The sequence below is a fragment of the Dasypus novemcinctus genome, chromosome 7 (genome assembly GCF_030445035.2).
Source record: "Dasypus novemcinctus isolate mDasNov1 chromosome 7, mDasNov1.1.hap2, whole genome shotgun sequence".
NCBI lineage: Eukaryota > Metazoa > Chordata > Mammalia > Cingulata > Dasypodidae > Dasypus > Dasypus novemcinctus.
In genome coordinates this window covers 1,223,993-1,249,614 of record NC_080679.1, presented here as the reverse complement: position 1 = coordinate 1,249,614, position 25,622 = coordinate 1,223,993, and the positions used below count along the sequence as shown (strand labels likewise).

The window sequence follows — 25,622 nt, the reverse complement described above, 5'->3', positions numbered from 1 at the left end:
ACTCCACACCTGTCCAACATCCTCTGACCTCTGCCCCAACCCCTCCAGGATGGGGTCAGCCTTCTAGTCCTTTCTGCACCCGCCCCTCATCCCATCTGCTGACTCTGGGTGAGTCGGTGTCTCCTCAACGCTGACTCTTACTGACTGGTAAAATGTCAAGACGAGAAAACGTCCTCCCAACACAAGCCGATTGCAGCAGCTCTTGCCGGCCCCCGACGCCGTGCCATGTCTCCGGCAGGTACCGGGCTTTCAGGGACGATGACGGGCACTACTCCCAGACCTACTGGACCCTCCTGGCCATCCGCCTGGCCTTTGTCATTGTGTTTGAGGTATGCGGGGGCCCGCCGGCTCCCCTGGGTCCTCACGGGGTCGCACCGCCTTGCAGGCTGCCCACGCGGCATGGTCAGACTGGAGGAGCAGCGTCTTGGCACTTCCTGCTCTGGCACCGCGCTCACGTCCTGTCGCAGGCCCAGGCAGCAGGGCACCCATGGGCTATGCAGGGACAGGTGGTCCCTGGCCCCAGAAGCCCTCTTTTCTGCACGGCACAGTCTAGCCCCGTCCATAGCTGGAGCAGATGCCACAGCAGGGCATGCTTAGGAAGGGGGTGTGAGGCACCCTGCTCCCAGCCCTCACACCTCGCCTGCCTCCAGCACGTGGTGTTCTCCGTCGGCCGGGTCCTCGACCTCTTGGTACCGGACGTCCCCGAGTCTGTGGAGATCAAGGTGAAGCGCGAGTACTACCTGGCCAAGCAGGCGCTGGCGGAGAACGAGGTGAGGCCCTGCCCGCTCCCTCTGCTCCCTGCTCCCAGCCCAGCGTTCTCGGCTGTGTGTGAATGGGGGAAGCCCTTAGTCGATTGTGAGCCGGAGCCTGGCCGCTCACCCTTCTCTCCTGCCCTCTCCGGCACAGCCTCTCTTTGGCACAGATGGAGCGAAGGATGGCAGGCCCCTGGGCCCAGAGGCGAGCCCAGGCCCTCAGGCCTAGGGACCCGGGAGCCAGCCGGGGTGCCAGCAGCCATGGGCCAGTGCAGCGCACCCCGGGCCGGCTCCCCCAGGCCGGCTCCCCCCGGCGCACCCCGGGCCGGCTCCCCAGGTGCACCCCGGGCCGGCTCCCCCAGGCCGGCTCCCCCCGGCGCACCCCGGGCCGGCTCCCCCAGTGCTGGTGGATGGTGCTGGCCACCCCGCTGGCTGGCTCGCTGCTGCAGCCCGCTGTCCCCGGCCGGGGCTCTGCTCTGCTCACCCGCCCCCCGGGTCCTGCCGTGGGCCTGTGGGCCTGGGCACTATGGAGCCGATGGAGCAGGGCCCTCGGGGCGCGCACCCACCCCACACCCCCTCCAGCTCACGCCGCTCGTCCCCTGGGTTGAATTTTGTTGACACAGCCCTGGGGAGCTCTCAGCGCCAAAAAACCCCCTGCTCTACTTTTTTGAGCTCCCTCGCGTTTTCTCCTGATGTCTTTCAAAATTTGAAATTCCCAACAAGGTGGCCGGCCTGGCAGTCAGTGGAGCCACTGGCTCGTTACATTTGACCACCAGAACGTAAAGGCCACCTGCCCCAAACCTACCCCTTAGGACGGATGAAGCTCATTTTCTATGTCTGTAAAAATCATTTGCCCTCCCTTGAAGCTTGAGGCTGCTTCCGTTTTTCGCTGGTGAGCCGGTTTCCTTTGTGCAGCACTTTCAGTCTCCTGAGTAAAATGACGTCATCAACAAACCCGACTCTCATTCGTCTTCCCACACCCTGGTCCTCCATGGGCACCCGCTGCCCCTCGCGACTCTCAGAGCACCCCTCCCCCGGGCCTCGGCCCACCACTCCCTCCCAGCCCGCCTCCCCTCACCTCCCTGCAGACCCCTCCCCTACCCCCACGGGGAGCCGGCCAGGGGCTTTGGCTGTGCCTGTCCCCGAGCCGCAGTACTGCCCAGAAGCCACTCACCAGCATGCAGCTGTCAGGCGGCCAGAGCCACCCACCCGCGCCCCATCTCGTGGTTGGTACGCCCCATTCTCGTGGGGCCCGCTTCAGGCCTTTCCAGTCCTCTCAGCCCCCGGCTGCCATGCCACCTGGCAGAGGAGACAGAGCCACGGAGAACCTCCTTGTGCCTGGCCCCAAAGCCGAGCGTGGCCCCTGTGCCCTGGACGTGGGCTCCGGGCTCCCGCCTCCGGCAGCCCTGCTGGAGCGCCTGCGCCACTGCGGGCTCCTTCTAGAAGCCTGCTGCCCTCCCCCTTTGGTGGTCCAGGACCCCCAGGCCCAGGCCTCCTCTCCCTGCCGCACCTCCTCAGCAGCCCCTGGCACGGCTGGTCAGGGGAGCCCTTTCCGGGGGTCGCCCAAGTCTGCTTGGTTCCACCCTGCTCTCCCCTGTGAGGCTGGCTTTCTCTTAGCCACTGTCATCAGCCTGGCAGGGCTCCCTCAATTCCTTCTGGGGTGCTCAGCCTCTGAGGAAAGCCCACATCGTGCTGCTCCCCTGCTGGGCCCTTCCAGGTGGCAGCCCCTGGCAGCGTCTGACCCCCTTGGCCTGTTGGCCGAGCCACCCTGCCGCCCACCAGTGTGCAGGGACACAGCCGGCCGCTCACGGCTCAGCCGGGCCTCCTGAGCCACACGGCGCCAGCCCCCAGTGGAAGCAGAAAATCTGGAGACAGAAAAAAGCTTATTCCTGCAAGATTCAGCCTATCTCCTTCCAGAAGTCTCCCTACATCCTCATACTTACCTGCTTTCAAACTGCAGTGGGCGTGCACGCAGCCCTTGCCCTCGGCCTCCCCCACGGTCACCTTCTTTGCCCTCAGTGTCCAGCGTCCTCCTGCGGCCACTGCACGCGTGTCAGGCTGGCGTGAACGTCCTCAGGCTCTGGGTGACCTGCCACGTCTGCTCTGGGAAGCACCACTCAAAGCCGTTTAAAGGCCGCGGGCGGCAGCTGGCCTCAGGCGGTCCCGAGCAGAGGCGGAGCGCGGGGGAGGCAGCCGGTGCGCGTCCTCTGGGTGGCGTCTTTCCCAACAGGAGCCCACGCTCTGCTCTTGCTGAGGGGCTCCCGGCGCGGGCTGACGGCCTCCGCTCAACCCAGCTATTCCCCAGAAGGCCCGGCGGTCAGCACAGGGCTGGCCCTGGCAGCGAGTGCGCGCGCACTCATGGGGCAAAGCCTGTGCCCCAAGCCCGTGGCGCTCCTCCCAGCCCCGCTGCTGTCCAAGTGACCACTGCAGCCAGACGCTGCCCCGCCCAGGGCCCCGCGCAGCTGTGCCTCCCGCCGCGACCCTCTCCAGGAGCTGCTGCTGCCCCAACCCGGCCGCGGCCGGCGGGACGAGCCCACTCCAGGCCTGTGCCCACCCTGTGCCCCGCCCCCGGCTGCAGCCGGCCCTCCCTTGCCCAGCCCCGCCCCTCTGCTGAGCCAGCTGTTGATTTGGAATATTCTGCTGTTTTAGATTTGGTTTTCACTTTTCACAACATTGTTAAAACAACCCCCACCCCCCGACGCACACCCACAGGCTCAGGTGAGGTCAACAGGGAGCTCGAGCCCAGCCGCTGCGGAGCGCCGCGCACCCGAGGGTCCCAGCTCTTCTCACTCAGCAAGGAGCGGGAGGTGTGGGTGAGGGGGCACCCGAGTCGTCAGAGCGAGGCAGGAGGGGCCCGGGGACGTGCGTCAGTGCAAGAACCTGAGGGCGCAGGGCTCGGCCAGACGCAGCTGCCCAGCACACCCCCGCCACCCGAGCACTTCACGTCGTTTAGACAGGCGTGGGGCTGGGTGGGTGCCCCCGCACCTGGCTGGGGGTGAGCTCACCTGTACCCACCGAGCCAGCCCCAGCCCCCAGCCCTCTACCCAGAGCCCCAGCCTCCTCCATCCTCACAGGGACCCCAATCAGCTACGTCCCGGCCCTTGGTTGAGTCTCCCACCTACCCACCCAGGCCCGCAGCCCTACACCCACTGCACTCAGGAGCATGGTGGGCCCCCAGACCCTGCCCCCAGCACCCACCCCGGCAAGGACAAGCCCTGCACCCGAGGGCAGGCCTTTGCACTACCTTCAGCCCGGGAGGGCAAGGACGGCCTTGGGAACACGCAGCCCCGAGCACTGGCTTCCGACTCCTCCCCTCAGAGCCCGGGGAAGGACGCTTCCGGCCAGCCCCGGCCAGCTCCCCTGCATGGCGTGGGGCCACTGTCTTGCAGCCCTGGGCCCATGAGGGTCCCATTCAGTGCCCCTGAGGCCTGGAGACAGCTGGACGGGCCCTCCCCACATGCCGGCAGCAGTGGACACGGGGCTTCTCCAGTCAGCCGGGTCCCCACCGCTGCGTGCCGGGGACGCCCTTCCCTCCCACAGCTGAGGGACCAGCTGCCACCCCCCAAGGCCAGGACGCGTGTCTGCAGGGTGGGAACTGCTGGCAGGCAGTTCAGACAACGCTGAGCCACACGCCTCACTGCCCCCAACGAGAGGAAACAGGTTTTACTGAAGAACTCGGCCGAAGTGGGTCAAAGTCAGGACAGCAAGTGACACAGCTCTGGGGCCACCAGTCAAGTTGGGGTGGTGTGGACGGGGCAGGCAGGCCCCCAGTCTCCGCAACGCCCCAACCCCCAAGGAGGCAGCCCTGAGCAGGGAGAGCTGGATCACACCGAGGACCAGAAACGCCCGCACGTGACGCTGCTGTGAGCGAGAACACACCTTAGGGCGCCAGGAGCCCACCTGTGCTGTGAGGGGCAAGAAAGTCGCAGCACACGAGACAGATTTCAGGTTTTATTTCAGAATTTATAAAACTTCAGGGTCATCCATATCCATGAGCCTTTACACACGTTTGCATAAATCTCCAAATTCCAAAGTTAAGGCCGAGGGTGGCCGCAGCCGTGGGACACGGTGTGGAAGACACTCGGGAGGCGGCGCCCACCCCGCCCCGCCCCGCCCGGGCCTGCCCACAGCGCCGGGGCTGCAGGGCGGGAGGCCGGGACGTCAGGACCTTCACTGAGAGCAGACCGAGGGGCGGGGCCGCGCCCGGCTCAGCAGAAGGCCTGCACCTGCGGACGCGCGGCGCTGAGCGGGCACGGGAAGTGCTGAGGGCCTAAAGCCTAACGCGGGAGGGGGCCGTGTGTTGTAGATGAGGACGAGTGGCAGCGAGCGGAGGAGGGGTCTGGGTGCCCCAGGGCAGTCTGGGGGCGGGGGAGGAAGCCGGCTGGCCAGCGAAGGACCCCCGGAGCGCAGGAGGGGACCGTCCTGGAGAAAGGCACCAAGACGCCCGCCTGCCCCCAGGGCCCCGGCGGCTCCACCGGGATTGGGCACCAGCCTGGGCCGCTAAGGCGGCGGCCTCCCCTGGCGCCACTCCTGCCGGCGCGCACGATCAGGGCCGCGGGGCCAGCAGGAACTCGCCCAGGAACGCAAGCAGCCTGGCGTTCGGCAGCTCTTGGTCTGGTCGGGCATTTCAGGGTCTGAAGACAAGCAAGCCTAAGGTATTGACCTCGGGAGACGTGGACAGGCCAGAAGGAAGCGTCCCAGGAGGGGCTGAGAGGTGGGCTGGACGACGACTCCGGAGCCAGCACCCGGGGCGGAAAGAGCCGTGGGGGGCGGCAGGCTGCCGTCAGCACTGCACGGGAGACGCCCGCTGCGCGTGGCCATGGGTCAGGGGTCTGGGGGCGCCTGCTCTTGCCCACTGACACCCTCGGTGAGCCCAGGACCTCGCCGCCGTCCTGCTCACCAGCCGGGCCTGGCCACGGGCCTGGTGCCTGCGCGTGACGGCTGGCAGCCGAGGCTTCCGTGTCCTGGACAAGCAGACCCAGCCGCGGGCCACGCGCACGGTGCAGGGAAGGTGTGTCAACTTCCCGCTGCGGCACCCGGCACTCGGCCCAGAGCCGCGGCACCCGAGATGGGGGTGGCACTGACCTGGAGCACGAGGCCACTGTCACACCGGCTCTGAGGTAGAAAGACAAGTGTATACAGAGCGATTTGGAGGGGGCAGGCATGAGCGAGTTGGAGGTGCTGAAAACAAGCCGCTGCAGAAGGGCCAGGCGCCATCTCAAAGACTGAGGGGCTCTCTGTGCCCCGCCCTGGCCCTGACCGCTGCGGCCCACCCCAGCGGAGCCTGCGGCAGCATTGCTGGGTGCCTGCGAGCCCAGAGCGGGCAGGGCCAAGACTGCTGGAGAGCCAGGGCCCTCCTGAGCTGCTCTCCTCCGGACCCAGGAGAGTACGGCCCCTGGGCCTCCAGCCCCCAAGAGACTGGCCTTTCTCCCCACCGGGTAATCTGTGTTAAACAGGCGTTTGGAGGCTGAAAAACCCGAGTGCACCCTACAAAGAGGGAGATCTGAGTCAACAGGCAAAGGAAAAAAGGGATGTGGGAAAAGGAAGAGGGCAAACGTTTTGGCTTTTATAAAGTCAAGGGAATTTATTTCCTGAGGTCACGACACAGGAAGTGGACTCCCAGCCACAGCTGCGGAGCTCTCGGGGCGATCAGAGCGCTGGCCGGCATGCGGGTGGGCCCGGGGCTTAGAAAGTCTGAGCTATTCTGTTATGAAATGTTCCGTTACCTTTGTTTAGTGTTTAAAACAGTGGAGAGCCTGTCCCACAGCAAGGGCCAGTCAGGGAGAGGCCCTGAGAGCCGCCGACCAGGCCGACGGGACGCAGAGCCGGGCACAGCGGGCTTCACCCCGGGGCCTCAGGGCGGGGACGGGGTGTCGACAGCGGGCCAGGCTCCAGCCGCCGCTCAGATGGAGAGAAACCGTGGTGTGGGGGTCGGCGAGCAGGCTGGAGCTGCGGCTGCTGCTCACCATTATCGCTTGGGGCCCCAAGGGAGAGTCTTGGGGGCCACCTGAGCCCCGAAGCTGGGGAACTCTTCGGAGCTGCTCATGTCAGGAGCCTGCAGAGAAGGGCACGGCCTCAGCGGGGCTCGCCACCCTCTGCTCCAGGAGTGCCCAGGAAGGTCGCCCATTGCGGGAGCGACGGGCTGCCTCCCTGCCGAGGGAAGGGGCTAGGGGTCCTGGAGGGCAAGCGGGGAGTGCTGACCTTCTCGCTGTTGCTGGCCGTCCAGGGAGCATCCCGCACCACGAAGCCCCTGGACGGGGCCTTGCACTCCTCAGGCACCGGTGGCTTCATGTACACCTGCAGTGCCTCGTTGTCCACCACATCGGCCAGCTGCAGGCAGGGCAGGGTCAGCCTGCAGGCCCTGGCCGCCGCCGGGCCCTCGGGGCGGGCGCCCCGCCACCCCCGCGCCCGCACTCACATATTCCTCCTCCAGGTTGAGGATGTGGTCGATGGCTTCCTCCACGTTCTCGGGGAGCCCGGTCACCGTCACACAGTTGGGGTCTGGGGCTCCGCTCTGCGGGAAGCGAATGTCCACCTGGAAGGAGGCATGTTTCAGCTGGGGGCTCCGGGCGCCGTCCTGGACACTGGACTCCAGGGTCGCCACAATGCGCAGCTGGGGACCAGCCGTTTCCGGGTGAAGCATCTCCCTTCCCAGGCAGACCAACTAGAAGCCTGACCTCCGCTGCTCTCTCCAGGAAAGCAGCCTTCGCCTGACAAGTCAGAGCAGCGACTCAGGGAACACCTCCTCCCAGGAGGCAAGAGCGCGCCTGGGCAGTGGGCTTCCCTGGCAGGGGGGCTGCTGGCCCTTCTCTGCTGCCCACCGCAGGCCAGCAAATGCCCAAGAAGGGACAGGCAAGTGGCCGCCGTGGCTACGTGGTGTGACCTCCCTGGCGCCCGGTGCTCACCCCTTTGCAGTCCATCGAACCTGTGCCTCATCCCTTCCCCGGGCAGGGCGGGCAGTGGGAACGTTGGGTGGACGGGGTCGGAGGTGGCTCCAGCTGTGTGTGCCCTCACCTTGAACTCGTCCATGACCTTGCGGATGGCTTTGCCCCGGGCGCCGATGATGCGGGCGTGGACGCGGTGGTCCAGCGGGACGTCCTCGGACACCATCTGCTCGAGCTCGCCCACGATCTTCAGGATGGCCTCGCGGGCGGCCTCGGTGTTCTTCTCGTACCCCGTGATGGTGATCTGGTCCTGGGGCTGGCAGAGAGCCGGTCAGGGGATGGCCCAGGCCGGGCCGCCGGGAGGAGGCTGCAAGCGGCCCGCGGCTTGGCTCTGACCCCAGTTCCGTGCACGGGCCGAAGGAGGGCTGGCCGGAGCGTGAGCGGGCTCACCCCTTGGGCACTGGCCAGGGGCCGTGCTGCCCACGAGGACCGTGCACTTTGTCCGAGGGTAGCAGGACCCGAGGCCTGTGGTAGGGGAGTGGCATGGCGCGCAGGGAGGACACAGAGACCCAGAGGGACGGGAACGGTCACCTCCACACCTGCCCCTTCCCCAGAAGCCCACACAAAAGCCTCCCCAGGGCCTCGGCAGGGAAGCCCGCACGCTCTGACCCCTGCCCTCACGTCCCCCACTGCTGCTTCCAGGTTCGGTCAAGGGTCTAAAGGGTCCATAAGCCGAGCTGCCCCAGCCATGTTCCCACCTGGTTCCCGTCGTCCTTGTCAGGAAACTGGATGTTCACGTCGTGCTCCAGGCGGATTTGGGTGATCACAGCCCCTTTTCTGCCAATGATCTTGGGGTGGTATTTGGGGTCCACAGAGACGCTCAGCTTAAAACTCCTTAAAGCCTACAAATGAGACAACCCAGAATGAGGCGGGAACGGCCAGGCCAGCCTGGAGCCTGACCGCTGCATACGGCCAGGACACCCCACCCATTCCATCCTGGTCTCGGGTCTCACTTGTTACCCAGCGGGGCAGGCCAAGAGTGTTTTTCCAACCCTGGGTCCAGAGGGGTCAAATATCCACCCGCTGGCCGCCTTCGGCCACCAGCCCTGACCCCGGGAGCGCACGCGCTCTGCAGCACAGCACTTGAGCTTTCTACAATGGCGACTAAGGTGAGATGCGTGTTGGCCCCGCTTTCCTAACGTGTACAAACGTGGGAAACGTTCGGCTGGTGTCCTCTGGGGCCGGGGCAGGGTGCAGCCCCTTGGGCACACGGGCCTGGAGGGGAATCTGGGGGGCGTGTGTGGTCGAGTGAGCAGGTCACGAGACCTGCCGATGCAGAGACCGTCATGCAAGCACAACCTGCAGCGGCGCCCGACCCACACGGTGACGATCGCAGGGTCTCCGTGTCAGCGCTGGCCGGCTGCGAGGTGGGCTCCTCCCTCGCTGAGAAGCGGGGAGGCTGCGGGGTGAAGCGGTCCCCTGCTCAGCACAGTGACCCACAATGGGGGTCAGCAGAGGCTCCCAAAGCCCTGCCGGGACTGCCCGGGACGGGCTGGCGCAGGTTCCCCTGGCGACAGGCCCAAGCCCAGGGGCCCGCCTCCCCTACGAGGTTGGTTCTGAGGAGCCGCAACTGTCCTAACTCAGTTTAGGAGGAACTGGACGTAAGCCTGTCTAGTTTTGTCACCTGAACACAAGGTCCCCTTTTGCGTTTAAACACCACAGCTGAGTTGTGCTGACCAGCCAGCCTCCCAAGGCCTGACAGCAACAGGGCCCACCCGGAGATGCCAAGGAAGGGGCCGGCTCTCCCCTCCAGCCACTGGTTAACTGGGCTGCAGAGTGACCTGGACTCTGGAGAGTTAAAAGTCCAGACTGTGAAGCGCAAGCACGACCAAGCAGCACAGCTCGCTCCAGGGAAGCCCCGTCGCGCAGCGCTGGCAGGAGGCCCCACTCACCCGGTCTTCCTGCTCCGCCTGCAGCCCCTTCACGCGCTCCAGGAGCCCGGCCTTGGCCCGGTCCAGGTTAGCGGCCAGGCCGGTGATGGCAATGACGTCGGACTGCAGTTCAGGCGCTGGAACCTGTATGTTCACCTGCAGGACCGACACGCCCACTTGGCCTCCAGGTGGCCCAGGCAGCCTGCCGAGCAGGGCAAGAGCGCGCCGCTCATCCCCAGCGACACGCAGTCCCGCTCCTCGCCTGCCGCGTTCAGCCAGGGCTATGGCGGCTGGCTCCAGCAGAGGCGCGAAGCCCACCACCCCTGCGGGGCGAGTCACGACTCTCCACAGTTGTCAGCAGGAGGCTGCCACCCGCAGCCTCAGAAGACCGGGGCCTGAGGAGAGTCAGGGCAGCACCACGGCCCCCGGCAGCCGCTTAGCACCCACTGTTGACGCCAAGAAAGGACACAGCAAGAGGGGACGAGCCACGCCGTCACTGGGCTGGGGCAGAGCCCACCCCCAGGCTGCCTCACCTCAAACTCGTCCATCATCTTGCGGATTCCACTGCCCTTCTGCCCGATGATGTAACGGTGCAGGTCAAAAGGCACCTCCACCTCGACAGTGACAGGGACGAGTGCCTGCAGGGACAGCTGCCATTAGGCCAGGCAGCACCCGCCCTGCCTCCCCGCCACGTAAGTGGGGCCAGCACAAGGGTGGAGGCGTGGCACGGACAGGAGGGAGCCCGTGAGCACAACAGCTGGGTCTTGCTGGAGCACCAGGGGCTGTGCGAGGATGCCGCACCTTCCACAACCTTCCGGCCGTGCAGCCGGGACCGTCAGTACCACTCAGAACAAGGCAAAGGGTTTGGGATGCGGCTTTTGGGTAATGCTGGCAGATCAAGCCAGGGGAGGGGGACGAAGGCCCCTCCCGGCCGCAGCGCACCTGCTGCCTCCCTGCCGGCTCCCCCGGTCCCTGTATCTCTGTGTTTTCCTCTGCAGCAGCACCACCACGCAGCACGCTACGGTCTTAGTCTGCCTGTTCCTCCACGGTGCCCACTGCGGGCCTGCAGCGCTGGGAGGCTGCCTCACTGCGCCGGCTCAGTTATCTGCACTAGGAGCCTGGGGCAGCCTCGTCACCCCACTTGGGAGGGTCCTGAGGACACAGACTGTGCCCCACCAGGCTACTCGCAGGAAGCCATCGGGCAGAGCGGCTGGAGTGCAGGTCAGCTCGGGGAGGGAGCAGGGCTTGCAGACAACCAGCTACATTCCTGCCTGCCGGAGGACGAGCCCCTCGGCTTCTAGGACAAGCAAGTCGCCCGTGGCCGCCAGAAAGACGCGCTGAGCGCTCCACGCGCTGTGCCTCGCTGCCCGCACGTGCCCACCTCTTCCCCAGTCTGGCCGGGCCGGGCGGGGGCTGCACCCACCTCCAGGGCCTCCTTGGCAGCCTCGCACTTCTCCTTCCGGCCGGAAATGAGGATGATGTCGCACCTCCGAGGAGAGCTGGGGTCGGCCTCCTTGCTGTCTCTCCCCTCTGCAGGCTCGTCCCCGTTCTCCTGGACGGCCGGCTCGACACTGTGAACTAGGACAGAAGGAAGGGCCGGCTCACAACTGCGTGAGGGCCGAGGGCAAGGCTGTGCTGCAGGCAGACTCCACTCGGCACTCCAGGCAGCTGAGCCCCTGCGCCACGCTGCCTGGGAGAGGGAGGGACGCAGGGCGGAAAGGCCCTGCCCACGTTCTGCGAAGCCGGCCCAGCTGGGAGACACAGAAGACCACGTCCACGCAGGGCACGGAGGCTTTGCTGCACAGAACCACCTAAGCGCAGGCCATTTCCTCATCTGTAGAACGAGCTGGACGCGTCCATCCAGAGACCCAGCACAATGCCTTACCTGAGGGCACCACTAAGGGGCCATGGAGAGGCCGGCTGAGCACCCAGCGAGGCCAGAGAGGAAGACGCCATGCAGTGCACGAGAGAAGGCGGCGGGGGCGAGGGCAGCGGGAAGGGGCTTTTGACCAACTGCCCACACCGAGGCCATAGGAGCATCCAAGTAGATACTGAGGTAATACCCACGGAACAACCCAACCTGGAGCCCCCCGACTTTGACGACAGGCCTCAGCTCTGCAGGAGGGGTCCCTGTTCTCAGCAAACCCCCACTCAGATCACAGCACGGCATCTGCGCATCACCCTCATCGACTCAGAAGAGAGTGGGTGGAGAGAGGCTGGTGGGGGTGACAAACAGAACCTCTGGATAAGAGGCATAAAGCAACGTTCTGTGTATTACCATTTGCAATTTTCCTCAAGTATGACACTGTATCAAAATAAAAAGTTAAAATAACTATTCATGCGTGAGCCCTCGGTAAAAGCACCCGTCCAGCAGGAGAACAGGAGGGCTGGTGAGGGGCTTGAAGGCTGCAGAGCCGGGTGGCGCTGAGCTGCCCGTGGCTGCAGCACTGCCGGTGAGACAACCAGGACTAACGGACAAACAGCAGAAGAGTCAGGCGCGAGCTGGACCTGAGCCGGACACTGCTCCCACTGACCGCCGGCCCCGAGGCTGAGCTCCCTGCTCCGCGGCCCCCGCAGCACAGGCACAGCCGCTGAGCAGCCCCTGGAGCCGGGCGGGCGCGCAGGGCGCCTGAAGCCAAGGGCAGCCCACAGCAGCGCCGGAGGCCGGAGGCCGCCTTTGCCATCCGCAGCTCCCTTCCTGCACACGGAACAAGCGTGCAAACCACATGCGGGTGGAGTGGGGAGAAGGGAGGCTGCTCTGCACAGGGCCACGTGTGTCCCCATCACCTTGTGAGAACACGCGAGCCCAGGAGCTTCTGCGGCTGAGACACGCAAGCCCTGCCGTTCTGACTTGCCAGTGGCCTTGTGGCACTGGTGGAGCAACTGGCACCCCGTCCCTCTGCTCCCCAGGGCAGCCCCGGGCCTCGTGGAAGGGTCTGTGACGGCTGGACGGCTCCAGCACCACCCCAGGCCTGGGATGGAGGGCAGGGACGCACAGCGCCAGGCCCCATAGTGGCCTCATCGAGGAGTCAAGCAACGGCCTCGACGTGAGGCCAGGACCAGGAAATGCCCGGCGAGGGCTTGGGAGGAAGGGCCCCCATCTTCCTGGACGGGGAGCACCGCTGCGCCACTCCATTTCTCAAGAAGAACAAAGCAAACGTGACCTACCTGGGTTCTCCTCTCTGTCTGGGAATTTAATCTGAACGTTATAATCCCTAGTAATCTGCTGGATTCTGGAACCTTTGGGGCCCATGACGGAGCGATGGAACTTCTGGGGTATAGCACATTCCATTGTCACCTGAGCTTCCTGGGGAGACAGAAAACAAGGATGCAAGGAGCAAAGCTGAAGCCCTGAAACCAAGCCACAGCACTCTGCGTTGACACGCCCCCATTAAGTCCTCCAGCCACGTGGCCTGGTGGACACCCCGTCAGGACCAGTCACCACCAAACGGCAAGGCCAGAGGGGAGATGCGCTTGCTGAGAACGCTTTCTGAACGGCGTCCCAAGGCCCTAGGGACAGCGGGTGATTCATCCACACAGAACACGACTGCACCCCCCTCTTCCCCGAGCGTGGCCCCGACCATCCCCGTAAGGCCGGGCTCTGGCGTGGAGACGGCCGGCGCCTACCAGGTCCTCGATGATCTCCTGGATGCGCCTCTTGGCGGCCTCCACGCAGTCCTTGGCGCCCTTGAGGGTGACCCTGTCGCTCTGGGTGCCGGACCGCGGGAAGCTGACCATCACGCCGCCGTACTCCTCAGCAATCTCCCGCAGGACCTGGCCCCTCCGGATGACGAAGTGGCGGTGGTGCCGGGGGTCCACCAGCATGCAGTCTTCGACCACGTTGTCCTGCGGCGAGAACGGGGGTGAGCGGGTGGGCGGCGGCCGCAGAAGGCCGAGCGCGGCGCGCCGCTCACCAGGTTCTGGATCAGCGCCTCCAGCTCCCGCTGCGCCTCACGGACGGCCTCCTCCTTCCCGATGATGGTGACTAGCTCCTGGTCCCGGTCCTCGGCGGCCGGGAAGATGATGCGGGCGCCGGTGCTGTCGCGCACCTTGCGGATCTTGCCACCCCCCTTGCCGATGAGGAACTTGTGGTACTCGGGCTTGGCGCGGATGTCCACGGTGAAGCTGTTGGTTTGCTGCGGGAACGACCCGACGCACGTCAGCCCGAGGCCTGCCTGGGGGCGTGGGCAGCCAAGGGGCTTGGCTCCTGTGCTGCGTGGCACCTGCCTCGTGTGGCCCTGACACCCCGTGTGGTGTCAACCCCTGCTTCAGGGGCCAATCACAACCCAACCAAGACCAGAAACGAACACCCAAACAGCTCTGTGTTTCTCCACAACCAGCGAAAAGCTGCTGACTCCATCAACAAATGACAGATAAGCCACACGTGGTCTGCCCGTATGAGAGAAAACGCGGCCGTGCAGTCTGTCTGCAGAGACTGTCACTCCGCTGGAGACAGCAGTGACTGGCTGAGAAATACGCCAGGCACCAAAGGACAGAGTGTGCCTAAGTCTCCTCGTGTGAAATGCTCAGAAAAGCAAATTCATAGAGACAGACAGAAGAGTGGTGATGGAGTGTGGCGGGAGGGAGGAATGGGGGTTATTACCAAATGAGCTTGAATTTTTGTTTAGGATAATGAAAATAGTGTGGAGGTACAATAATTGCAAAAGTTACATAGAACAGTCAATGTCCTTAAACGGCAAAGACCTGTTCACTTAAAATGGCTGTATTTTACCCCCCACACAGACACGTGACTCCAGATGCCCCTGGCCTAGTGGATCGGGGCAGCAAGCCCTGCCTGAGACGCACAGCGGACCATGCCACCCCGGGCCTGGGCACTGCCACACCAAGTATCCCCAGGGCTCCCCACGCGCAGGCCAGCCTTCCTTCCCACTCATGATGTAATGGACACAGGTGGGCCCAGGGCCCAACACCAAGGGCTGGCGAGTCTAAAACTGCTAAGACCCCAACCACATTTGAAGACCACCCAAATCCACGAGCCCTGGAGACCCAAGCCAAGCGGGGCATGCTCAGAGAGGGGCATGCTCAGAGGTCTCGTGTGAAGGCGGAGGCGCCCGCCGACAGCTGCCACTGCAGACACCAGTCCCCGGGGCAGGACGTCACCCATCAGGCCACGCTAACTCGGGCAACACATTCTCTATCCTTCCTCCTGGCCTGGAACCTGACCCACAGTCCTAAAGAGACACCTGAAAAAGGCAAGGTGCCTGGGACCAAGCGCCCTGCAGGCCCCTGCAGGAGTGGCAGTCTGAGCACCCACACCTTCGCAAGAGCAGCATGTACACAAAGCCAAAACCGCAGGCAGACCTGCACCGCCATAAGTCAAAAGGACACCACGCCACACAAAGCTGGGCGTACCCCAGAAAGGCAAGCAGCGGGCACAGAAAAAGGGCTCAGCAAAATCCAAGACCCTTTCTAGCACAGAACCAACAATGAATAAAACCTCAGCTGACTCAGAACAGAAGCTGGAATCCCCTCAAAGTGAAAAAGGGCATCTGTGGAAAGCCTACAGCAAACACCACACTCGCTGGCAGAACGAGGCCAGGACGTCGCGCCCACCCAGGGCTATTCAGCAGGGACTGGAGGTCCTAACCAATACAGCAAGACAAGGTGAAATAAAAGGCAGTCAAACCAGAAAGAAAGAAAGAAAGAAAAACTGTCTCCCTGGGGAAGACATGGCTTTCCACACAGAAGCCTATGAAATGCTAAGAACTGATACACAGAGCACGGTCGCATAAACAAAGTCCTCATCAGTATGGTAAAAACCAAAGAACTCCAACGAAAAATCAAAGAAAACCTAAAGATACAGGGAGATAAAGACCAGAAGATTCAATAACTGTCACAATGTCAGTCCTCCCCAATGGGATTCTGTTTTCTAGAAACCTGACAAGTTGATTCCAGAATCTTATGGAAGGACAAGGACCTAGAAGAACCAAAACAGAACAGAACAAACTTGGAGGACTCACACTATTATGACTTCAAGATTTATTATAATGCTAGTCAAGTACTCAAGACAGTGTAGTGCTGATGGAACAGAAACCTCCAGAAGTAGACCCACAAGTGGCTTTTTCCTTTTTTTTGGTAGGAGGTACCGGGGATTGAAACCAGGACCTTGTACATGGGAAGCAGGAACTCAACCACTGAGCTACATTTTGACAACTGAACTAAGGCAAGTCAGTGGGGATTTTTTCGGGGTGACGGTCACATAACTTTTGATTATGGTGTTTTGTATGTTTGCCAAAATTCAAACTATACCCTAAAGAGGGCAAGTCTTCCTGAACATGAAAGAAAACAAGTCAAAGAGCAAGTTCTCTGCACCAGGCCGTGGGCATTCAGACCCAGAGACGCTCCTGGAGAGTGAGCAGTGGAAACTCAGCCTTCAGCGAAGACGACCACGGCCCGAGAGGAGGCGGGTCAGGGCCGCAGAGCGGCGGCAGCATCCACAACCTCTGCCTTCTGTTCCTACAGTCCCACGTCAGTCCCCGGCCCTCAGGGCTGGCTTCTGCACCTGAATGCACAAAACCACCAAACTGCCCCAACGAGCACAGCAAGGGCAGAAGCGAAGAGGCGCAGTGGGTAAAGCTGCTTTCTGGCCTGCGACAAAGACAAGGAGGTTTGGGTTTTCCACCATGAAAAGAGAGGACACCGAAAGCCAGAACAGGCTTCCTGTCAAGCGACACAAGGCCCCGCTTCCCCCAGGCGCGAGCAAGCCCGCCCGGGGAGGGGCTCACCTTCTCCTCTGCCAAGTGCAGGAGCTGCTTTCTGGCCTTCTCCACATCTGAGGAAGGGCCCCTGATGACAACCGTGTCGCTTCCAGAACCTTCCACAGGGAAGTGAATGTGGACGCCGCCACACTCCTCCATGATGGAGCGGATCAGGCGGCCCTTGGTGCCGATGAGCGAGTTGTGCAGCTTTGCAGGGATCGAGACCTCCACCTCGGCGATGTTGGCCTGGAACCAAGCACACGGCGGACGTCATGACTGGGGTGGAGGGAGGGCCTGGTCTGAGAGGACCCTGTATCGCAGAATGAGACCACATGCCGGAGGAGGGGGCCCAGAGTCCTCGGGAAGGAGACGTGGGGACGGGACGGACACACCGCTCAAAAGGAGCGCAGCCCTCCCAGACACAGAGCTTCACGCCTCCAGCCAGGCTCCAGCCCTAGGGTGACTTCCCATAAACCTTCCCTGTTCTTCTAGCCCAGATGACACAGCAGGCCCTGGATTTACCCTCCTACCCGCAACACGGAAAAGCAACAACTGACAAAACAGGTGAAACAACAGTTCTCAAGACAATGGAGACAGGAGACAAACATGGTGAGCTTGCTATGGTCCCTGCGTCCTGCCTTGCCAGAGGGAGAGGAGGCTGCAGACTCTCCAAGTAGAGAAAACAGAGCCAGCGGTTCAGGAGATCACGGCACCACCACTGGAAACCACCCCAGCAGGACCGCAGGAAACAGCACCCACCGCGCACACGGCAGCGCCTGTCCCTGAGCCTGACCAGACCACCCCAGGACTCAGACACATGGATGGTGGTCTTGGCAGAAGGGTCTCGCCCCAAAAGCACAAACTGCCTGGTCACAGCAAGCACTGCTCCCAGCCTAACATCTTAAAGCGAGTCCTCACGAAAGCAAACTGCTTCCAACTAACTCAACGAAGCTTAAAAATACGTACAGGAATACAAAATTACCCAGCACCCAATAAAGAACAATTCAAAATGTCTGGCATTCAATAAAAAAATGACAGACACAAAAAAACAACCTGTGAATGAGGAAACAATCGATAAATCAAAAACAACTCAGAAGTAACACAGGTACTATAAATAAGAGACAAGGTCACTAGAAGTGAGATCAAACATGTTGAATTAAACATACAGATGATATAAAGAAAATCAGTGAACTTAAATACAGGTAACCCCCCCAAACACACCCCAATAAAGAGACCCCTGAACTGCAGGACAACTTCGAGCAGCCTAATGTGTGTGGCTGGACTCCCTGAGGGAGAGGACAGAAAGGGGTTCACAGAAAAATAATTAAGGAATAATGACCAAAATTTCAAATACAATGAGAACTCTAAACCCACATATCCAAGAAGCACAAATAAACAGGAAGAAAATTACACCAAGGCACATTACAGCTTACTCAGAGCCGGCGATGACATCAAAGCAGCCCGAGGCAAAAAGGCTCATTACCTCTTAGAGGAGCACACCTACGGGGGAGAGGGGACTTCCTGACAGAAACAATGTGCGTGAGGGGACAGTGCGGCAGTATCTTAAGTACTGAAAGGACAGAAAACCAGTCAACCCAGAAATCCAGCCCAGCAAAAAGGCGTTTGAAAACAAAGACGAAGTGAAAAATGTTTGAGACATACAAATACTCTAAGTTCATCACCAGCAAACTGGCATTACAAGAAATGTTAAGGGACATCCAAACAGCAGAAGCAAAGTGGAAATAAGGATTTGCAAAAGGAATGAGGAGTTCCAAAATATGGAGCCTTTAGATCTTTTGAAAAGGTCAACAGTGTGGTGGGCTTACGCCATGCACAGTAAGAGGCAGGACGAGGCGCACAGGCCGGGGCGCGGGGAGAGGAACTGCACTTGAGATGCTTCTTACACGACATTTAAAGTGGCATTAGACCTGCTTCGTCGTGCACGGTGAGAAACTGAAAGTGTATACTATAAACTATAAAGGACTCCCCAAAATAAAACAATTATGTTGAATGAGCCAGCAAGAGGTAAAAACTTATTTATGAAAAATACTCAATCCAAAAGAAAGGCAGAAAAAGAACAAAAGGAACAAAGAGCAGATGGGACAAACAGAAAGCAAATAAGATGGCAAATTTAATTCCCAAACCTTAAAGAAAAAAATCACAATAACATTCCAATTAAAAGGCAGAGGATGTTAAACTGAATAAAAAAGAAAGTTGCCTGAAAGAAACTCACGTAAATATCAAGAAAAAAAATACAGTAAAAAAAAATTACCAGGGATAAAGAAGGTCATTTTAGAACAATGAAGGAGCCAGCTCATCAAGAGGCTCTAACAAATCTTAATGTTTTAGGAACTTAAAAACAGGGCTTCAAAATCCAGAAAAGCAAAAACTGACAGAAAGAGGCAGAGGTTTCAAACCCCTCTCTTAATTGATAAAATAAGGAGTCAAGAAAAGCATCATGGACACAGGAGACTTGAACAACACTTTAAATAAACCAACCTGAGCTAACTGACATTTAGAGAACACTCCACCCAAGAAGGGCAGAAGACATTCTTTTCAAGGACACAGAAAATCAATTTAAAAGGAGTCAACTCACACAAAGTATATTCTCTGACTACAAGAGAATTAGGAGAAATCAGTAACAGAAACATATCTGGAAAACTTCCAAATATTTGGCAATATTTTAATACCACACTTCTAAATAACTCATAGGTCAAAGAAGAAACCAAAAGGGTAACGGGAGTATTTTGAACTCATCAAAAAGGAAAACACAACATGCAAAACTGTGGCGAACGACTCTATCCAGTAGTCTGGGCCCAATCCCTATTGCTAAATGGCCGTACGAGGAAAGCAAGCAGCCCAGCCAACGGCCTCACCGCCTGTCGCAAGAAACCAGAAGAGCGCACACTGATCCCAAAGCAAGCCAAGGAAAGCAATAACAACGATCAAAGCAGAAATCGATGAATTAGAAAATGGAAAAGAGGAAAAGTTAGTTCTTTGAGAAGATGAATAAAACTGAAACCTCATCAGACTGATAAGAAACAGAGAAGACACAAATCATGCACATTAGCAATTAGAGAGATGATATCACTAGAGTTCACAGATATTTCAAGGAGAGTACAGGAATAATTCAAAAAACATCATGCCAATAAATTTAATACTTGGATGAAACAAAATTCCTTCAAAGATAAAAACCACCAAACTCACAAAAAGAGATGGCAGGAAGCAGGACCCAGTAAAAAATACAGACTTTGATTCCATTTATACAAAATCGTAGAAAATTCAAACTAGTCATTGCCTGATAGGAGATTACAGGGGACAAAAATGTGACCACTGGAGGGATGGGGGAGGGGCCCCCAAGTGGGACTGGGGAGGAATTAACACCCAAGGAGAATTCTGGGGATGATGGACGTAGTTATAAGTATGCCAGAAGTTATTAAAAGGCACACTGCACAGTTTACAGTACGTTAATCTAAAAAAATCTAAGGCAATACTGTCAGCACCTTTAGAAAATGGTGATTTTTAAGTGATATTAAAAAAACTGGCGTAAAGAAAATGTCTAATAGAACAGGTACCCAAGTCATATGCCACATTCAGTTGGTGCTGGGCCACGTGAGTGAGCAGTGTGAGCGGGACTAGCAGGAACGCAGCTGACCCATCAGCCTTAGAGGCTGGCCCTGCTGGCCCTGCTGGCCCTGCTGGCCCTGCTGGCCCTGCCGGCCCTGCGTAACCTCAGGGCTGGACCAAGAGGCTCTGCAGAGACTTCGCGGCAGGAAGGCTCGCCCGAGAGAGGGACCCGCCACGGGACGGCGGCTTTACCAGGTCTTTCTGGATAGAGAGGATCCGGCTCCGCGCGGCTTCGCAGTTGGCCCGCTTGCCTGTGATGATGATGGTCTCTGAATTGCTGTTCTCTGCGGGAAGGTCGATCTTGGTGTTGCTCTCCTCACGGATCTACACAGAGAGAGGTGAGCATGAGAAGCCGCTCCCCACAGCAGACACGCTGGGACCACGGCGCTGGGGGCAGGACAGCAAGAGCCAAGACTCAGGCAATAAGCTGGCCACCTTTTTAATGTTGGCGCCGCCTTTTCCAATGATGTTCTTGTGAAATTGCTTGAAAATTGGGACAGAAATCGAATAGCTATTTTCCACCTAAAAGACAAAAGACGTGACACAATTAACTCCCCTTAGTAGAGAGCAAAGCACCCCTTCCCCCTGGGAAGACAAGGGGAGCTGAACGTGGGCTCTGGTTTCATCTCTTCGCACTGTCATCCGACCTTCAGGTCTGCCATGAGACGCGGACACGCACCCGGTAACTAGCAGCAGCTGCACGCAGTCACCTGACACGAGCCCTTATAGAACGTGGCGTGCGAGCAAGTGGTCTGGAAGCAGTCACATACACCCAGGTGTCCTTCTAGGCACGGGGGACTCAGTGCTCCCCCAAGTACACACACCCCGTCACCTGCAGGAGTCCCAGCCCGCGAAGGCTGCTTGGTGCAGGAGCACAAATGAGATCATGGTGCTCGGTGGAGAACTGAGTGCTGCGGCCTCGCCAGGGCCCACCTCAGGGTGATTACTCACAAGCTCCAGGACCCCAGAGTTACCTCTCAATCACCCTTTATCACTTCCCAAACCTGTTTTTACTATTTTGATTTTTGAAGGAAAATAAATAAATAAAAAGATAATCAACAAATGACTCCCTGTTTTATTGGTGTTAAATCTCTCTCCTTACTGGGCATGTCTACAAATCTGAAGACCCCAAGAATCTTGATCAAGATAGTCGGTTCCTATGTTTATTTCCTAAAGAGAGTGCCCAGGAAAAGAATTCTGATTGGCACACGCTTCTCCCCCATCCAAGCCACCATCACTAAGACTACCGCACAAGAACAGATATAAGCCAGCTTCTTCCTACCAGATCTGCCACCATCTTCTGCATGTATTTTGTGCATTTTTCCACCTCATTCTTGGGCCCTCTGAGTTGGACAATATCGCTTTTTTGTGTTGGATCTGGAAAATTGATGATAACCTAGAGCAAATCATGAGACAAACTTCGGTTATTAATAGATTGGATTACAAAATACCAAATACTGTAACTGTCAATTAAATCACTCCTAGAGAGTTACAAAAGAGAACACCTTTATAAAACGTTTACCTCTGGAAATTTGTCACGAATTTCACGGATCCGTTCGCCCTTTTGCCCAATGATTGTGCGATGAAACCTCTGTTCAATGATCAGGTCCTTGGTGCGCTCATTCTCCTGAAAATACAAGTGAAGGGCGTGTGAGCCAAGTACCCCTCACCCGAGGCTCCAGGAAGCTGTGGGGGCCAGCCCCTGACATGACAGACTCCCAGTCCCAACTCACAGGGGAGGAGCGGGACCCTCGAGCACATCCTAGGAGTATATATGTCCGGCCCAATCTGCCTGGCGGTGGCCTGAGGGACTTGCTATCCTAGAAACTGCCCTGTGTTCAGAAGGCGGCTCACCAAGCTCTGCAAAGGTCAGTCCGCAAGGTCTGGGAGAGAAGGTGATGCTCCCTTACCCTTTTTTCCCCCGAGCTCCTGGCCTTCAAGGAAAGCTCTGCCATAGCACTGGCTGGACACAAACTTAAGGAACAGAGGCCTCAGAGTCTAAATTCCAGCAGTAAAAGGGTAAAATATCAAAATGCCCAGGTTCAACAAAAGAGTACAAAACATGTAAGACATGGCAGCGGACTTGGCCCAGTGGTTAGGGCGTCCGCCTACCACATGGGAGGTTCGCGGTTCAAACCCTGGGCCTCCTTGACCCGTGTGCAGCTGGCCCATGCGCAGTGCTGATGCACACAAGGAGTGCCCTGCCACGCAGGGGTGTCCCCGCGTGGGGGAGCCCCACATGCAAGGCGTGTGCCCCGTAAGGAGAGCCGCCCAGCGTGAAACAAAGTGCAGCCTGCCCAGGAATGGCACCGCACTCACGGAGAGCTGACACAACAAGATGATGCAACGAGAAGAAACACAGATTCCCGTGCCACTCACAACAACAGAAGCAGACAAAGAAGACACAGCAAAGAGACACAGAGAACAGACATCCGGGGTGGGGGGGAAAGGGAGAAAAATAAATAAATCTTCAAAAACAAACAAAACAAAACATACAAGACAAAGGCAGTGATGGCCCAGGAAAAGGAGAAGATTAAAGCATTAGAAACCATCAGTGAGGAGGACCCATATGGGACACTCCAGACAGACTTTTAAAAAATGGTGCTAAAACTATGATCTGAGAGCTAAAGGAAAACCAGGACAGAGAACTAAAAGAAAGCAGGAATCTTTTGCGTGATCTATTTATCTTAAAAAAAAAAAAAAGCAGAAATCAACAGACGACTACAAAGACTACAAATAGATGGAAATTATGAAAAGGACCAAAGCTACAGACCACAGTAACAGAAATTTTAAGAACTCACTGATGGGTTATTTTAAAAAGTAAAATAAAAGTTACTGTGGCTCAGAGATTTAAAATGGAGCAGGAGGTCTTTCTCAGGAGACATCACAAACTGCCCAAGTGTGCACAGCCGCAAGCAAGCCGCCCTCAGAACCCGAAGGAAGTCAGCTCTGCCTCCTGCACCTGCCCTGCTGCTAACTACACGCTCAGTCTTCCTCGCTTCTGCAGAGTAAGTGTGTCACAAGGCTTAAAGGTTTTCAATATTCATTTTGATTCAAAGCTGTGGTTTTGTTAGTGTGGAATCTTTTAAAGTTCAGCCAAAAATGCACTCAAATGTGAACATTCTGAAGTTTCTCTTACTTCTGATTTGTGCTTAAGTTTTTCGCTTTACAGAAGTTATAACAGTAGCAGTTGCCTCCTTCAGTATTTGTTAGATGTGTAAAGTACTGATAAATGTCACAATGATGGTTTTATTTTTAGACTGTTAGTGTAGGTAGGTTAGTCCTTACCACAAGTGAATCATTTTTTAAGTGTGCATTTTTTAAACGAGTGGCGTTTACAAATACATCATAATAAATCGTACTGCTACACTAAAAAAAAATAAAATAAGGGATGATGTGGGGGCAAGGTACATGGGAATCCCTCAGGCCTTCAAGGTAACTTTTCTGTAGTCTAAAATCTTTTAAAAAAATAAAGTTTATTATATAAAAAGCACAACAAAACAAAATTTTAAAAACCTAAGAATATCTGGACACCTGATAAGCAATTCCACAAGAAACCTCAGTAAACTATTAGCATGAAGGACACTCGGAGTGCCCCAAAAAACCACTGTTACAAAGCTTACCTAACCTGTTTCTTTAAAAACCCTTGCCTGGAAGCACCAAGATGGGACACGAGATTTGGGCTGCTCCCTGAATCTGTGCTCCCTGAACTGCAACCCTAAGACCCCAAATAAAGGTCTTTGTTGCCTCACAGCTTAGTTTATTTCTCGGTTGAGAGGTTCAGTAGATTAGAACTGGCAGAAGAAAGAATCAAGAGAACTTGAAGGTAAGACAATTGAAATCATCCAGTCGAGGAGCAGGAAGAAGAAATAAGAATGAACAGCGCCGGAGGAAGCTGTGGGACGCCATCCCGCGTCCCCGTTACGCACACTGGTACACAATGCACGTAAGGTTCCCATTTGGGAAGAGTCCCAGGAGGAGGAGAGAGAAAGAAAAGGAGCGAGAGGATACTCAGAGAAACAAGGCCGAAAACTTCCCAACTTTAACTAAAGCATGAATAACACACATCCAACATGCCTGATGAACCCCCAACAGAACCGACCTGAACAGACACATCGCATGGCATATCAAAATCAAGCTGACAAATGCAAAGACACAGAGAAAATCCCGAAAGCCTCAAGAGAGAAGCAGCGTGCCGTGTACAAGGGCACCTCAGTAAGAGCAAACGCCGACTTCTCACCCGAAACCAGGGGCGAGAAGGCGGCAGACCACCTAAGGTGCCAGGCACACTGCCAGCCCATGACTCTACGTCTGGCAGAATGGTCTTTCAAAAATGAGGGACAGACTAAGACAACAAAAGATGAACAAAAGCTGAGAGAGTTCACTATCATTAGACTGGCCCTACAAGAGATGCCAAAGAGAGTTCTGGAAAATATGCACGCTCAGAGACAGGGGAGGGGGAAAGTGGTGAAGGAATCAGTGCACAACGCACGCAGGGCTTCTGTCTGGGAAGACAGAAAGGCTTAGTGATGGGAGGAGCAAGGGCACCTTCATGTTACGAACATGGTTACCCCACGACGGTGTGTCTGGGAACGGCCATGAAGGTCTGTGACGCGTACATTTAAAAGAAAAAAGGAAAAACAGAAACAAGCACAACGAAAGAGACAAGGGCAATTAAATGCAGAACCCGAACCCGGGTGGGCTCTGGCTGTTACTGGGCCGCACGAAGAACCGGAATACGGACGGCTGGCTTTCTAGCAAGGCTACCTTTCTTGAACTAGAACACAGAGCATGTGAAGCAAAGCGAGATGCTAAAATTGGTCTATCTGGTGTATCCAGAGGGTAAGGTTATGATGGCGTTCCCTGTGGTACTTTTCTAACTGCCCTTTCAGGTTGAAAGTATTTAAGAAAGTTGAAGATACATGGGATAAGCAGAGCTGGAATAGGGAACAATGCTACCTGCCAACTGACTGTTTTAAGGAATTCTAACAGTTCTGGATGGGCTGAGCAGACAGAGGAATGAGGTTCAGGAAGGAGTAACGCAGTACAGGCAATAAGACACTCAGGGGACACAGCCGGAGGCTGAGAGAGACCCGGATTTCAGGAGGCAGAAATCACTCAATAAAAAAGGGGTCCCCCAACTAAAGAGATTGCCAGTTTGCATGTGGGAGGAGAGCGGTGAACAGGAAGGCCTGAGGCACCGCTGGACAAGGCCAACTCCTGGGCGCGACAGGGGGCCTTGCTCCCCGAACCATGAGACAAAGCGGCACTGTCCTGGCCGGTGTTCTGTGCATCCTGCCCGGAGCTCCGAGTACCCATGTGCTTCTGCATTTTCTCTGGATGCTAAAAGTCAAGTGCAGACACGGGGGAGCAGGGGCTTGCAGCCTTGGCTGCCCACGGCCATCACCTGGGGTGCTTCTCTAAGTCCAGGAAAGCCACCCCCACCCTCTGGAGTTGGGAGCAGGTGCCAGGTGACGCCGCAGTGCAGTGAGGCCGAACCCTCCAGAGCTCAGGCCTCCCCAGCCGAGCGCACGGGGTCCGCTGGAGCTGCGCGCCTGCACTTACCATGCGGGAGGCGAGCTCGAGCAGCTCGCGCTTGGCCTGCTGCACGCCCTGCGGGTCGCCCTCAATGCGGATCAGGTTGCTCTTCTCGCTGTCAGGAGGGATGCGCACGGACACCTTGTACTGGTCTTTGATTCTGTTTACTTG

General features: G+C 57.7%; 2 protein-coding genes and 1 long non-coding RNA gene across 12 annotated transcripts in view; 1 reads left to right on the top strand and 2 right to left on the bottom strand.

Moving 5' to 3' along the window:
• Positions 1–1,706, top strand: part of ANO7 (anoctamin 7) — a 53,149-nt gene extending 51,443 nt beyond the window's left edge. For 2 of the 8 annotated variants that reach the window (XM_058299714.1, XM_058299706.2), the window contains 3 exons: positions 239–329; positions 651–770; positions 907–1,706. In XM_058299714.1, coding sequence (XP_058155697.1) covers positions 239–329; positions 651–770; positions 907–981 — 286 coding nt within the window. In that variant the 3' untranslated portion in view covers positions 982–1,706. Of the gene's footprint in view, positions 1–238; positions 771–906 lie in introns of those variants that run through there. The other 6 variants (XM_058299704.2, XM_058299713.1, XM_058299707.2 and 3 more) reach the window with 5 other exon arrangements.
• On the bottom strand, positions 605–3,302 carry LOC139439287 (uncharacterized). Its single transcript, XR_011649168.1, has 4 exons — positions 2,696–3,302; positions 1,927–2,051; positions 1,558–1,680; positions 605–708 (listed from the first exon to the last, which is right to left on the bottom strand). It is a non-coding gene; the product is annotated as an uncharacterized lncRNA (long non-coding RNA).
• A 3,007-nt stretch (positions 3,303–6,309) lies between these two features.
• Positions 6,310–25,622, bottom strand: part of HDLBP (high density lipoprotein binding protein) — an 88,402-nt gene continuing 69,089 nt past the window's right edge. For all 3 annotated transcript variants that reach the window (XM_058299689.2, XM_058299690.1, XM_058299686.1), the window contains exons 12-28: positions 25,479–25,618; positions 21,436–21,540; positions 21,196–21,309; positions 20,349–20,435; positions 20,106–20,237; positions 16,314–16,532; positions 13,482–13,703; positions 13,195–13,413; positions 12,736–12,874; positions 10,991–11,145; positions 10,101–10,205; positions 9,589–9,723; positions 8,395–8,538; positions 7,767–7,952; positions 7,171–7,287; positions 6,954–7,082; positions 6,310–6,807 (exon numbers count right to left, since the gene is read on the bottom strand). In XM_058299689.2, coding sequence (XP_058155672.1) covers positions 6,721–6,807; positions 6,954–7,082; positions 7,171–7,287; positions 7,767–7,952; positions 8,395–8,538; positions 9,589–9,723; positions 10,101–10,205; positions 10,991–11,145; positions 12,736–12,874; positions 13,195–13,413; positions 13,482–13,703; positions 16,314–16,532; positions 20,106–20,237; positions 20,349–20,435; positions 21,196–21,309; positions 21,436–21,540; positions 25,479–25,618 — 2,435 coding nt within the window. In that variant the 3' untranslated portion in view covers positions 6,310–6,720. The remainder of the gene's footprint in view (positions 6,808–6,953; positions 7,083–7,170; positions 7,288–7,766; positions 7,953–8,394; positions 8,539–9,588; positions 9,724–10,100; positions 10,206–10,990; positions 11,146–12,735; positions 12,875–13,194; positions 13,414–13,481; positions 13,704–16,313; positions 16,533–20,105; positions 20,238–20,348; positions 20,436–21,195; positions 21,310–21,435; positions 21,541–25,478; positions 25,619–25,622) is intronic.